We start from the raw sequence: 14,975 nt of genomic DNA, 5'->3' as shown, positions 1-14,975 counted from the left end.
CATTATGTTTGACATGTCACTGCTATGGAGACAAGGGGATTCCATTCCCCTGGTGGGGATGGGGGACCCCCCACTCCCAGCCTCCATCTCCCCAACGCCTCTCATCTGGCCGGCGAAAGGAAAGGGTGTGGAGAATGAACCTCCAGGGCAAGCATGCAGCAGACATATTCCCAGTGGGGTGTGATGAGGTCACTTTTTCAAGTGACGTCATTGTGCTGGCTGCAGGCGTGCTCCCGTGCTTCACAGGGGCCAGTTTTGACCCCTGACGGATTGAATTGGCCCCGCACAAAGTGTGTGAGCATGCCTCTTGCTGACATGATGACATTGCTTCCGGACGTGATGTCATTGTGTCAGCGTCCGGAGAAGAGAAGCCTCCCAGGTCTCCCTCCTCCCAGCAGGAGGGTATAGGATTTACAGTAAAAGTTGTTCCCCGTGGGTACTCAATTCACAAGTGTGCAGAGCCCCAGTTTGGATTGGGACCACCAGTGTGCTCAGGAAGAATGGGCTCCTGCCTCCCCCCGTGCCATTTTCCTGACCAAAAATGACTCCATGCTGTCTAGTATGTGATGCTGCTTTGCGGCCACAGGTAGGCAGAGTTATGGTGGACATTGTGCAAACCAGTCTTGTATAAAAGCATTTGTCTAAATGTTATAAATAATATGCAGTCAAACTCAAGCATCCATCGTTTAACTAGAAGTTTAGTTTCTTAAGCTTCTTCTGGCCATGCCCCGGGACTATTGAGCCCAGGCATATTCTCCCTCTTTCGCTGGGCCCTGCCCGGTCTTAGTGACAGAAGACTGAGAATATTTGAGAAATTCATCTTGTGGGGTTATTTTCTTTGGCCTAGCTTGACTGGTTCTTGTTACAGTGGTTGGCTTTTATGGTCTCTCTCCCCCTCCCGCCCCCAAGGTGCATAGTTCTCCTCTGAGACAGTCTGGCCTTCTATCCAGGAAGTCATTTCTGCTTCCTTCTGCTCAGGTCTCTTACACTCGAGTCTCTGGAAGTAGAATAGCTCTGCTGTTTTGCCTAAAATGAAGCAGATTTTCCGGGTCCTTTCTCAGGTGGAAGTTTAGTTTTGAAGGAAGTTGAATGAATTTTGATTAGTGAAATCTGCTCAGGAAAAAAATACCTCTAGCAATAATTCCAGAGGGTAATCATGTTGGTCTGTTGCAGCAAAAATCAACCTTGCAGACTTTTTTTTCCTCCCAGTATAAGCTCATGGGCTAGAGCTGATTTCCTCACTCAGTGTGCGTACATGCATGCACATGCACACACACACACACAGAGTTGTATGTGCATGTGTGAGGCTAAAACCTCCAGAAGTATTAAATGGTCATAAAGACATGCCATGAATGTACTATTCTGGAAGCAGCTAGGAAAGATGTAGCTCTAACGCGCTGCCTCTTTCAACCCAGATTTAAAGGAATCCTTACTTACAGTTAGAGCCAGTGAACGACACATGGTTCAATCAGAAGTAAGATACATCTTTATTGGTCCAGATTTATTTGTAGACTAGTGGTAAATTCATGATAGCTGTTGCATCCTTGCTTGAGGGGGTAAGATCCGAACAAAGGGAGGAAGAGGACCATCAACTTTTAACACCTTCACAGGAAGCCTACAATAAACTTCTATATTGGAGGGGGGACTACAATTCCCATGAGTACCAATTGTTAAAGGGACAGCACATAGTTCTGACTACACAGATACTGAGGCTTTCTAAGCTGTGGTTACAGTACAGGTCATGAAATGCAGGAATATGTGGCAAATGAAAAGACTATGAATAAGCAGTTATATGCCTAGAAAAGCTATTGCACAGTCCTTTGTGAATACTGACTGTTTTCACACATCTATAACCCTCCACAAAATCTTGCAAAACTCACGGAACAACAGCATCTTCATGGCGCGATTTCCCATCATGACTCCGTTCCATGGCGTGATGACGTCAGAAATCGCTCCATGAAACAGGACCATGATGGGAAATCACGTTATGAAGACGCCATCGTTCTGTGAGTTTTGTGTGATTTTGTGGAGGGTTAAAGACATGTGAAAACGGCCACAGTTTCGTTGATTGCCCTTATGCCACTACTGAATCGTCTGTTCTTGTTACCTCGGCAGATTACGGTTTCCGGAGGTGGTCTTCCCCCTGTCAGTACTCTTACCAACATCCACAGCTTTTCCCATCACAACCAACAACAGTCCCAGAATCTCATCATGACACCGTTATCGGGAGTCATGGCTATCACACCAAGTAAGTGCTCTTCTGCCGTAATTCTGGTCCTGGGGTTTGGGGTGGGGGGTCAGCAATGGATGCCTCCGGGGCCAAACATCTCCTTCACCCACCCGCCCCCTTCCTGTTGCCCACCCAGATGCAAAAGAGAGGTGTGAAGAATAGGGTGGATAAAAATCCATCAGGAAAATTAAAATAAGTTTTGGTGATTGAAATCAGACTTCTTAAACAATTGCTTTTCATTTCAGTTAGTGGGAAAGTTTCCTAAAACTAACCTGAATTAAAATCAAATCTAATGCAAACATGTAAAAACCTAGTCTCATCACATCTTCACTGAACTGGTGACTATCAAATTCAGTGAGTTCAGCTCCGTTTTCCTATCTAAAAGTATGGGGGGGGTGCCTAATACATAAAGTAGAGCATTAGATAAATATAACACACTGGGGCTGATTCCGCACACGTTGGATAATGCACTTCCAATCCTCTTTATAGATCATTTGGAACGGATTTTTTCGTGTGCGGAACAAAAAATCCACCTCAAACGATTGATAAAGTGCATTGAAAGTGCATTATCCAACGTGTGCGGAATCAGCCTGGGTCATGATCCCCTTTAAGCTACATTTCTAAATGTGCAAATTATGAATATTTTAGACACTCAACCAAAGAGCCTGAACATTTACTTTCCAACTTAAGAGCAAACACTGTTCTTATTTATTTATTTATTTGTTTATTAACTCTACACAGAAGACTCCAGGTAGGTTACAAACTTTAATAGCCAAACATAAATACTATAGAAACCAGTTACAGTTTTTCAACAGATATTAAATACTATAATATCTTTCATAGTAAAGTCTTTGTAAAAGTCTGGTTTGGGGAGATTTTACAGGTAAACACTAGTGTCGGGAGCCTTCCTTACTCCATCAGGTAGCTGTTCTACCAGGTAGGGGCCCAGGAATGGCCAGCCCCTGCTTCTGGAAAGTTTGGGCACTTCGGAGGATGACCAGTTATGTGTAACTATGCTTAACATTTTTAAAATAAAAAGCAGCCCTTAGGAGTCTGTAGTTTTGAATGAAAAGTCAGGGGGGGGGGGCCTTCATCCTCTCCCCTCAGGCTGGTTTTCTACTTAAATATGGTCCCTCAAGCTCCCCCCACAGATGCTCTTCTGCTACGGGGGAACAGTGCAGGGATGCCCCATTGCTTTCAACCCCTCCCAAGACAGAGGGCCAAGCTACAAGTGATGAATGACACTTGAACGGCAAGTGAACAGTGTATTCCTCCCTGTTCACTTGCCCACCACTTGCGCTCCACTCGATGGAATACACGTGAATCTGTTCACTTGATTAAATGTGTACAATTTTTCTTAATCATTACATTGTATAGTAATAGTGAAGAGGGGAACTGTTGGTGCTGCTTTGCTTTGTTCCTCCTGAGTGCCTCTCTTTTGGTAGACAGGCCAGAATCAAGGCTAAAATATACACACTTTCATATTTTTAACAAGTTGGGTCCGGGTTTGGCCTTCAGAGCTGGGAAGCCACATGTGGCCACACACAGCCATGGTGCCAGAACATGAATGAATAAATTAAAAAATAATGAAATAATAATAAATGACAGTTCTGGAGAGTTTGTGACTGGAAAACAATAGCTGCTAATGGTGAGATGATTCATGGGTAACGTGGTGGCAGACACAGCTTGAGTCAGCGATCCCCACAAACTGTCAGATGTGAGTTTCAGGCTCTCTTCCATCCCTGTGCACACGGTGTCTAATTTGGTGTGTTTTCCTGACTTGAAAATCCCAGGGGTGCTATTGCAGATGAGGAAAATGGTGTGGGACATCTTCTATAAGTACACCACAGTCTGAATCCAAACGTGGCACCAACCATGCAGAGATTGAGGAGAAACTGCAACTAACACCTGACCGTTACACAGGTGGAGTCTGTTACACAGACGCAACCTGTGCCCTCTGTCATGTGTGAATCGGCAACTATGCCTCAAGGGTTTCTTGACCCTGGGTGTAGATTTCTGTGGAGGGTCATAGGTGTGCCCTTTGGGCCTTGCGTTTAACACACTTGCATCTAAGTTTGCCTGGAATCCTTCCTCCTCTATCTCCTCCTCTTCAGGCCTCAACAGTTCCCAAGCACAGAGTGTCCCGGTCATCAACAGCGTGGCCAGCAGCTTGGCAGCCCTCCAGCCGGTCCAGTTCTCCCAGCCGCTGCACAGCCCACACCAGCAGCCGCTCCTGCAGCAGTCCCCCAACCCCATGGCCCAGCAGCCGTTCATGGCCACGGTAGCACAGCTGCAGAACTCACACAGTAAGGATCTTGTCAGGTATTTGGCTAAGAGGGCCTTTGTGTGTGGGTGGGTGGGAGGGTGCGTGGTCAGTGGGGTGGGCATGGGTCAGTCCCTTTTTAAAAAAAATTATTACAAGTTGTATATAATTAAAAACAAATCTTCTCAGTGTGTTTGGTTGCTGATCTGCTCATTGGTTAACCTTTAGAGGATTTCCAGAATATCCCAGAGCACAATCTAAACACCACTGCCTTGAAGCATAACTACAACATCCAGGGTTCATTCGTTCGTTCGTTCATTCGTTCGTTCATTCGTTCGTTCTTTCATTCGTTCTTTCCATCCATCCATCCATCCTGTATCCTATACAAACATTGGACCCACAGGAACCAGCCTCAGTAATATTCTATGAATCTGGAAAAAGTCACTCTGGGAGAGGGTGTAATTTGGTTTGAGGAAATGACACGGAGGGAAAAGTTTCTGATAGCTCCTCCAAAGGACCATTTTAAACCCCTTTTTAAAAATCAAAAATTCAGAGATCCATCATGGATCTTTCAGGGCCTGTCTGATTTGGCCCTGGAGTATTTAATCTGTTAATAAAACACCCAGGTATGTGTTCTGTGGCTAGGCTTAGGAATGTGTGTATTCTGTGTGTGTTTACTTGTTGATCTGCTCTAATGTAACCCAAAAATTCTGCAACTGGGAAAGTTCAATTCTGCAACTTGTAGAACATCATTTTACACAGGGCTTTTTTTCTGGGAAAAGAGGTGGTGGAACTCAGTGGTGGAACTCAGGACCGCACAATGACGTCACTTTGGGTCAGCTGGGACAAGGGGGGAGTTTTTTAAAGTTTAAATTGCCCTCGGGGGAAATGGTCACATGGCCGGTGGCCCCGCCCCCTGATCTCCAGACAGGGGAGTTTGGATTGCCCTCCGCGCCGCTTGGTAGCACAGAGGGCAATCTAAACTCCCCTTTGTCTGGAGATCAGGGGGCGGGGGCCACCAGCCATGTGACCATTTTTAAGAGGTGCTGGAACTCCGTTCCACCATGTTCCTGCTGAAAAAAAGCCCTGGTTTTACATTAATCATTTTGCAGTTTTTGCTATTTGGTACAAATTATTTGGCTTCCTATAATTTTGGGAAGGGACAAGGACCATTGCAGCTCCCTGAACACTGGAAAGTAGTAGTAGTAGTAGTAGTAGTAGTAGTAGTAGTAGTAGTAGTAGTAGCAGCAGCAGTAATAGGAGGAGGAGGAGGAGGAAGAGAAAAACAGCAACAACAGCAATCACTGAACATGATTATTTAACATCAGAAAAACAGTCCATGCCTTCAGGAATGTTTGAACTAATTTTTGCCAGAGAAGAGGCAAGACAAGAAAAGGCATAAGAGACAAAAGTTATAAAACAGAGGAGGACAACAGATGGTGGTGTTTCTGTTGAGAACAAAGGCTTTGCTTTATTGGTAGAAAGCCATTCTTTCCCTTTGAATTCATCAGGGCTTACTTCCAAGAAAACGTGCACAAGGCTTGTGCCTTACAAAAAAGAAACAAGGAAATTTTATGCAGAAAATGTTGGGCAAATGTTACCTTGACGTTGCCTTCTACGAAGCTAGTTTACAGCAGCACTCTACACACAACCCCTCCGTATGGACATGGTCATGTTGGCCCTGCTCCCCACTTCCACATGATCACCGTGTCATCTCCACGGTGCGATTGTGTGGAGGAAGTGTCCATGTGTATACTTCCTCCCCCGTGATCAGGGACACTGCTTTCTGAACACTGCTGATTACAGGGAGGGAGCATACCGCCAACTACTTCCTCTCCGTATAGGCACTGGGCTCACATGCCAGCAATCATACAGAAGTGGAGTGGGCTGCTTTCGCTGTCTGCAGAGTCAGGACATAGAGGGGTCGTGTATACAGGGCTAGAATTATCTACACCATAGAAGCAGCTCTCAGGTCTTTCCCTATGCCAGTGGCCTAATGACACATTACATTTGCCCTGAAATCCCCCAGACTGATCGAGAGAGATGTTCTAGGTAACAGCAACATCGTACAGAGGAAGAAAGATATTAGAGTCTCCCCCACGCCGTTTATCTGAACTGAAAGGCCTGGGCAGCTGCTCTTTGCCCCGCTGGGAAAAGTTAGATATCCGTACAAGACCACAAGGGCAAACAGAAGCTCCCTGCAACCATTTCATGTTAGGGGGAAAATATGCACTATGGCCACGGGCCTGCACATGCCCGGGAAGTGCAGAACTCTAGAACACATCCCTCAACCTGACCTGGAGAAAAGGAAACATGTAGTCAGGCCATGAGATCCTCTTAAAATAGAGATGCTAGAGATGGAACTTGGGACCTTCTACCATGGAGTCAGTGCTCCTCAACAAATAAAACTTGCCCAGGCCAAGTCAAAGTGTTGGTCCGTCTAACCCAAAATTGTCTGCTCTTTCTGGTAGGAGCTCTCCAAGGTCTTGGCGGAGAAAAGCCCCTGGCATTTCCAGTTAGAAGGATCTTAAGTAATAGGGACTAGGAGAGGCTTTTCTCTTTCCCAGTCCCTGTTCCCTACGATCCTTCGAACGGGAAATGCCGGGGGCTGAGCCTGCAAACTTCTACTTCCCAGCATGTCTCAAATTCTACCTGGCCCTTTTTATATTTACAGTGAAATCCTAAGCAGAGTTACCCCAGGTTTAGACTGGAGTAACTCTGCTTACGATTTCCCTGTCAGTCTATTTACATTTAAGGAAGCTCAATCCCTCATCATTATCAATAAAAATATAAACAGCTCTTCTCAAGGAGCTAAATCTAGTTTTGAAATGGACCAAGAGAGTTTCTCCTGTGAGAGGGGGGCAGTTTATGGCTGTACAATAAAATGTCCGGTCAGTTTTTCTTTCCCCTCACACTTCAGAACGATGGATGTGTTTTTTTTTCCCCACAGTGTATGCACACAAGCAGGAGCCCCCTCAGTATTCCCACACATCCCGGTTCCCTTCAGCCATGGTGGTCACCGATACCAGCAGCATCAATTCCTTAACCAATATGTCTTCCAGTAAACAGGTAAGCGGTGATCAAAAGTTCTGTCCGGACCGCGCACCCCAAAAAAGCCATCGGTTTGAAGCAGAGGCCAATTTATGTAACACAGTGGGAATGATCTCCTCAATGATAGCTTTGGTACACATCTGAGAGTGGGACCACAAGTGACGCCTGACACAGGTTGGACACTAGTCAGCTTCCCTCAAGTTCTGATGGGAAATGTAGGCATCCTGGTCTCGCAGCTTGGCTCTCCGACTGCTGTCCAATGGACTTTTCAACTGTCACTTGTCCAACATTCCGCCAAACTGCCTACATTTCCCATCAAAACTTGAGGGAAGCTGGCAAGTGTCCAACCTGTGTCAGGCGTCACTTGTGGTCCCGCTCTCAGCTTGCCAGATTTTCTGAAGCTAAGGACCCAAGACTTGGGAGGGAGTGGAACTTTTGGGGGGTTAAGAGGCGGGGCATGGCAGACGGAGGCATAAGATCCTAATGGTTTTTGGAAGAGGCAGAGGGTGGCACCGGGAGAAGAAAACCTGTTTGCCATTTTTAAATTATGTACATTTATTTCTGGGTTCTATCTATATCCCACCTTTCCTCAAAGAGTATCATTTCATCAGAGCCTCATTACACTTGCACAAGCTTAATGGGGGGAATACCCCAACTGAACTTGTGTGTACCATGTGGCCTCACTGTCCTTCAAAATGGTTGAGGGGGGTGAGCTTGTGAGCATGTGGAGGAAGGAGAGGCTTTATTGGTCCCTGCTTTCTACCCAACACCCTTTTGCAGATACAAAAGAGCCGTGGGGGGTCAGGATGTTTCTCTGACTGCATTTTTCATGTGTCCGCCCAGGAGACACGTATCTCTGAACAACTTCACAACAGCCATTGGCTAGGCTGAGAGATGTGCTTTGCTCAAGGCTTCCCAATAATCATTGTAGCCAAGTGGGGATTAGATTAGAGGGTGAAGGCTGGTGTGACATCGAAAGAGCTCGTACTGGAACAAGAAAGAAAAGACAGGCATAGTACAAAAAAGAAGTTGGATTAGACTCCATGGGTGAAGATAGATGTAACGAAAAGCAAACTCACCGAGCTGCTCAACTGTGATGTCAAACAAATTTCCTCCCAGTTCAGCAATGAGATGACAGCCATGGCAGAAAGTGCTATCAGGCCACAGCCAACCTTGGGCAACAAGGCAAGAGGTATTCAGAGCTGGTTTGCCATTGCGTGCCTCTGCATAGCAACTATGGTCTTTCCTTGTTGGTCTCCCATCCCAGTACTAACTGGGGACCACCCTGCTTAGCTTTCAGGATCTGACAAGATCAAGCTAGCCTGATCAACTAATCAGTACTGTCCATTGCTGCAGGCTTGCAAAACTACCCCCCCCCCCCCCCATTATTACTCAACTCTGAAAAGACACATTTGAACCCAATGTAACGAGGCCGTTTCCAAAACCACCTCTGCTGCCCTGAAAATGTTACACGTGTCTTTATCTTGAGTTTCCAAGCCCAGCACATTCTCCTGTTTGCCTGTTGGAAAAACTTACAGGTGTCCTCAGTACATGTAAGCTTCCTCAGCAGGCAGATACTGGCTTCCCGCAGCTGTTTCAGGTTGGGGAGACACCATGGAGAGGCAAGCAGCAGGCCCTTCTCTTCACACGCTAGTCCAAAGTGGGCCACCACATTTCTGGGAATTGAGTTCCCTGCTGGGAATTCCCAGGACACTTCTGTGCGAAGTCCATATAGGGGAAATGTGAACTTTGTAATTTATTATTCAGCCCTTGGGGCAGCAGGGGTTCAGAAAGACATTTTGCCAGGAGATTCTGCTGCCAATCACTGCTGCCTTGAGCCAAGAGGAAAGGCAAGGCAAAATACTTTAATAATGATGGAATTAATAAACAGTCAACAATACCACTAGAAGGGTGAATCTTCTGATGGAACAATGCAGCTTCATATGTCTGGGTGACTAGTACTGGAAAGGTTAAGACCCAGTTCCTGAAGTCATGGCTGTCTGCACTTTATTAGTTATTATTTCTGAGGCAACATCAGTAGATCCGGTGCATTTACTGGGCAACGGAACCAAAACCAGGCCCCTGCCCTGAGGAGCTTATAGTCTTGACAGTGGAAGAGAGGACCAAGGGAATGAAGAAAAGGAAACAAATGGATCAAGGGAAAGAAAGAGAATCCCCCGGTAACAGAGAGAAAAAACTGAGGAAGCCTAACGTATCCATGGGTTTCATTTCTGCCCATGAAATTGAGGACTGGAATGGGGTCCGTTTTGGGGGAAAGAAACCGTAGCTCAGAGGTCGTGCATATGAATTGCATGCGGGGGGCCCAGGCATCGTCCTTGATATCACCAGTTCAAGGATCTTAGGGGCTGGGAAAGACCTTTTCTTGCTCAAGAGCCACCGCCAATTGGTGCAGGCAGCGCTAGTCTACATGGACCCGCGGTCTTCCTTGGTATAAGGCAGCTGTGCCCAAAAAGGTGTGGTGGGAACGTATAAGGACATTTGTAGGAAGAAGAAGCTGCTGGTACTGTGGTGGGCTTTTGCAGCAGGAGAGAAGCCGACCTGAAGCCAGGAGGTGTAAGAGTCAGGTGAGGAGAACTCGGCCTTTAGACCACCTGACACCACGAGGCCTCGGAGTTCTGTTGGCGCAAAGCTGAGAGTCCCTGTAAACATGCCTCTTGCTTTACGTGATTGAAAAGCTTTTCCAGATCAGACAAAAGGGCCTCTTTATTTTTTTTTTCAAAAGGCAACTTTGCAGACTGTGGGAAATATGTGGCCTTTATCGATTAGTAGATAATTAGGAGAGAAAACCTTGAACTTCTTAACAGATAAGCATTTGCACTTTTAAAAAATGCACTGGCATGGCAAAAGGGAGGGGGAGGGATGTTTGGGGAAGGAGTTTGGATTCCCATTGCAGGGGTAGCGTTTCCTGGACTGAGCTGAAAAGTTGTGGAGTTGTCTGTAGATCATTATGGCCGTTGTTTGCGTGAGTCTTGGCATGCAGAGGGTCACATGATCACTCCACCTGGGCTTTTTTAAAAAAAATTATTTACTTCACTCATACCCCGCCATTCTCCCCAGTGAGGGCCCAAAGCAGCTTACATCCTTCTCTTATCCATTTTGTCCTCACAACAATCCTGTGAGGTAGGCTAGGCAGAGAAGGTAGGAGTGGCCCAAGCTTCCATGGCAAAGCAGGGGTTCGAACCCAGGTCTCCCACATCTGAGTCCAACACTCTAACCACTACACCAGACTGGCATAAAAGGATCAGGTAGGCGGTGATGTGAAGGACCTCCACGTGAGATTCTGGAGAGCCACTGCCAGTGCGAGTCGTCAGTACTGGGCTTGATGGATATTCGTCCCGCTTTGAGAAAACCTTCTGAAGATCTTCACTTGGGTTTTTACACCATGAATGATTTGGTCATCGGGACATGTCATCCCCTGCTCCCCAATCCCTGATGACCCGCTGCAAATGGTTTCTCCCTCCCTGTGTGGAAGGTAAAAGTGTCCTTTCTCAAGGCTATTGGGTGCCATTCTAACCCTGCCTTCACTCTTGTTGGATTTCCCACCCTCTCTAGGGAGCAGGAAAAAGATACGCTGACAAATCTCCATCACAACAAAAACAAAGAGTGTTACGAAATATAAGCCCAAGACACAGAGAAACCCCTCCTAGCTGTCTAACTGCAACAGTCACGTTCAGATGAAGACCATTCCAAGCAGTAGTTTAAACAAAACAAATTGGAATATATTTCACAACTAGAAATCTCAGTTTATGAAACATGACATCATCCTCCCAGTAATTCATAAAGTGACATGTGGATAACTAGAAATACATAGTCTGGAACAGTAAAACTAGGATATAACTGCTATAAAATACTGTCTGTTATAAGTCTACACAATACACTCCTAAAATGTTCCATAAAGTGACACGTGCGACGCAAAGGATGAATCTAGTCCCAGTAATGTCCCATAAGAGAATCCAGCGCAATTCACAACCCACAGTCTGGTGCTTGGTTCCTAGAGTCAGAAAGGTGAGTCCAACAGATCTCCGTCAGTCGAGCAACCGGGCACATCCACACTGTCAGGGAATACCATTTCCTTTGAAAGGCGTTATCGATTCATCTGCCAGGCGCTCAACCCTAACTTTGCCCTTGATTGATTATTCCATCTTGCCCTCCCATTAACTTTGGTGCTTGCTTGTTGAAACAAGCCCTCCTAGGTGAAGGAAATGTTCTCTTAATCAAAACTCAGCAAGATGCTACTTGCTTGGCCTGACCGGGGGAGTCTAATGAAGCCTTTACTCCTTTGGTGGCAAAGAAAATTCAGTCTACATTAAACCAGAATTGACTGCGGTGATCAACAGGAGTCCGTCTTTTTGACATATACCTTAGTTTTAGACATACACATACACAACTTTTTATTTATTATTTTACAAAATATATAAACAATACAGTAGTAATGACAATAATAAATTAAAGGGAGAAGTAACAAGGGATCTATATTTTTTAAGAACTATTTACAAGAGTAATGACAGGACTCATTAAAGTATCCAATCCAAAACAGAATAAAACATTCCCAATAAAATATACATAGCATAAAATAGATAGTAAAAGGGTAGATAAAATCTAATAGAATAAACATTATTCTAATACTAAAATCACTAAACTTGTGAGTTAGTTGTAAGTTATAACTGAGAGCCTATTTGTAAATCCAATAAATAAATACCCACCAAAAAACTCCTCCTCCTCCTCCTCCTCCTAATAATAATGATGATGATGATGATGATAAAAGAATCTCACTCCGATCACAAAAGTTTTCTAATTTTAGGCTGGATTGCTAAAAGGTAGGATGCCAGTGAAATGAGAATGCCAATGGGCTCAGAAATCTGCCGCCGGGGAAGGGAGAGCTCCCGTCTTTCACCCAAAGTTTTTTCCACCAAAAAAATACAGAGTGGGGAAGGAGAATTTCCCCCTTTCTGCTGTCACGCGTGCACAAAATACCTCCAGTTGGAGCAGTGGAAATGGGGAAATTTCTCCCCTCCGCAATGCTTTTGCATAGGGATAAAACCTTGGGGGAGCTCCCTCCCCCACCCTTGGCGGCAGCTTTCCGAGCCCATTTGCACTCTCGCTTTTTTAACAGAAGCCAAGCCTCAAGCTGACGTATGTCTGCGAGGTGCACAGGTTGGCTCCCTGGAGAACTTGTGAAAGAATTCATGTGTAGAGTGACTGTAAAGTTGTTCCATAACAAACAGAAGGACTGTGATACCCAGGTTTGGATCCCTGCTTTGCCATGGAAGCTCACGGGGTGACCCTGGGCCTACAGAAAGGACAGGCATCAAGGAGGAAATGCCACCAAGCACCATCCCAGTCCTCTGGTGCGTGTGCAAGAAAAGACAAGTGTGAATAGGGCTAATAATAATTGGTAATAATAATAATAAGGATGACTTAACACTCACTCAGAGCGGTTTACAAAGTATGTCAGTATTATCCCCACGACAAATCACCCTATGAGGTGGGTGGGGCTGAGAGAGCTCTGAGAGAGCTGTGACTGACCCAAGGGCACCCAGCTGCCTTCAAGTGGAGGAGTGAGGAATCAAACCCGGTTCTCCAGATTAGAGTCCCGCGCTCTTAACCATTACACCAAACTGGCTCTCAGGGCTTATATGCCCAGCCAAAATTTGTTAGCTCAGGACTGTGACACCCAGACTAGGCACTGTAGAACTCAACCGGGGTTTCACCCAATTGGGATTGGGAAATGCAGATTCATGGAAATACAAATTTGTATCACTATTCATCCTTGAAGCTCACCCAACAGCTTTTGGCTTGTTGCTGTCTCTCAGCTTAACTCATTTCACAAGGCTGCTCTGAGGACAAAGTGGGATAGACTTCATTGTCTTCAGCTTCTTGGAGGGAAAGGTGGAGTACATCATGGGTTACGTTCTGGAGGCCCGTGGTGCAGCAGAACTGCTGATGTTAAGCAGGTGTTGGTCTACTTAGCACCTGGCTGGGCAGCCTCCTGGGAACCCAGTCCTCGCAGTGCAGTTTCTATTGGCCATTGTCAGTTTCACAGGTTCCTTCTCACCCTTTTTGATTTCTACAACGAGATCCTTTTGGGAATGCCCTGAGAGTTTCTCAGATGCCTCCCCAGCTCTCTTATTACAAAGTGTCAGGATGTACTACCCTTTACATTTTTAGGCACTGCTACCTTTTCCTCCAAAGTAATCTTTGTATATAGCTTCTGACTGTCTTCTTTCCACTACTCACCCACCCTCCACTTTTTTTCCAGTGTCCACTGCAAGCTTGGTGATACCCAGCATCTTACATCTTCTGCATCGGGCAACCAGAAATTATTTTTTCCACTACATCCTGCCGGTAACTGATAATGGAGACCTGAGGCTGGGGGTTGCCATAGCAAAGCTTGAACAGATCGTCCAGACTCATCAAAATGAGGAGCCCATTAAGCTGAGGACCAGTAACAGAGTTTTAAAAGGCAACACTTTTTGGTGACTTGTAAGGGCATCCATCTGGGCCCAGGCCTCAAAGACCAGGCATCCCCCCCCCGCCCCCCCCATGCAGTATTTTCCAAGACTTGTCTTAAGGACTTTGCAAGTATTTTGCTTCCAGTGGGCATTTGTCACTTAACAAGAGAAAGAAGAACAAAATGGATACTAAAAAGGAGATGGAGAAAGGGAGCAGGTGAAGATCAATCATATTTATGAAGTTACATTCCTCCACTAAAGCGGACTGGGAAGAGAGAAGTCGGAACTGTTACTTCAGGTTGGGAAGGAGGAACTTTCTGTGCTGTTGAACTGAGCCAAGTGAATTGTAAATACAGAGAAATTCCCCCTCCTCGCTCCCATCCTTCCTTCCCCCCAGGGTCTACCCACAGAGATTTATATTAAAGAAAGCTAATGTTATCCAATGGATGTATACAAAATTAAGTGCAATCTTCTCCACCTGTATATAGATCTCTTTTTCTTTCTTTTCTTTTTTTGTATGGACAGAGTTTAATATGCAATTTTTCCTGATGTATTTTGTTTGTTTTTGAATGAACGGAAGAAGAAAAAGAACCTAGCCAAGAATGGTAACTTGCTATCATTTCCTTGTTTTTTGTGTATCAAAAGGTAAAGGATGAAGGATTGAATATATCTTGGGTGGTTTATGGGCTGAGAGATGTAAAAAGATAAGGCCGGGGAGCTTCAGCGGGTTGAAGAGTTTACTTACACAACACAGACAAACTGGCTGACGAGTTTCTTTTCCTATTATTTTACTCAGTTTTGCTCTTTAAAAGGACATCAAGAAGTCTTCAAAATAAGGAAGAATAAGCATTTTTAAAAAATTGTCTGCACATCTGTCACAAATCAAGAATATCCACTCCATTTCCCACAAGCAAATGTTTGCACTCATCTTCTAATTATTTCTAATTTATTAAATAGC

At 45.3% G+C, this 14,975-nt stretch overlaps 1 protein-coding gene across 3 annotated transcripts in view; it reads left to right on the top strand.

Moving 5' to 3' along the window:
* Positions 1–14,626, top strand: part of HNF1B (HNF1 homeobox B) — a 106,108-nt gene extending 91,482 nt beyond the window's left edge. For 2 of the 3 annotated variants that reach the window (XM_055002103.1, XM_055002101.1), the window contains exons 6-9: positions 2,116–2,248; positions 4,345–4,536; positions 7,444–7,562; positions 13,825–14,626. In XM_055002103.1, coding sequence (XP_054858078.1) covers positions 2,116–2,248; positions 4,345–4,536; positions 7,444–7,562; positions 13,825–13,845 — 465 coding nt within the window. In that variant the 3' untranslated portion in view covers positions 13,846–14,626. Of the gene's footprint in view, positions 1–2,115; positions 2,249–4,344; positions 4,553–7,443; positions 7,563–13,824 lie in introns of all 3 variants that reach the window. The other variant, XM_055002102.1, reaches the window with a different exon arrangement.
* Positions 14,627–14,975: the final 349 nt, after the last annotated feature.

Source organism: Eublepharis macularius, chromosome 17 (assembly GCF_028583425.1).
Source record: "Eublepharis macularius isolate TG4126 chromosome 17, MPM_Emac_v1.0, whole genome shotgun sequence".
NCBI lineage: Eukaryota > Metazoa > Chordata > Lepidosauria > Squamata > Eublepharidae > Eublepharis > Eublepharis macularius.
Note: the sequence above shows the minus strand (reverse complement) of the source record. Positions and strands in the feature narration are given on the sequence as shown.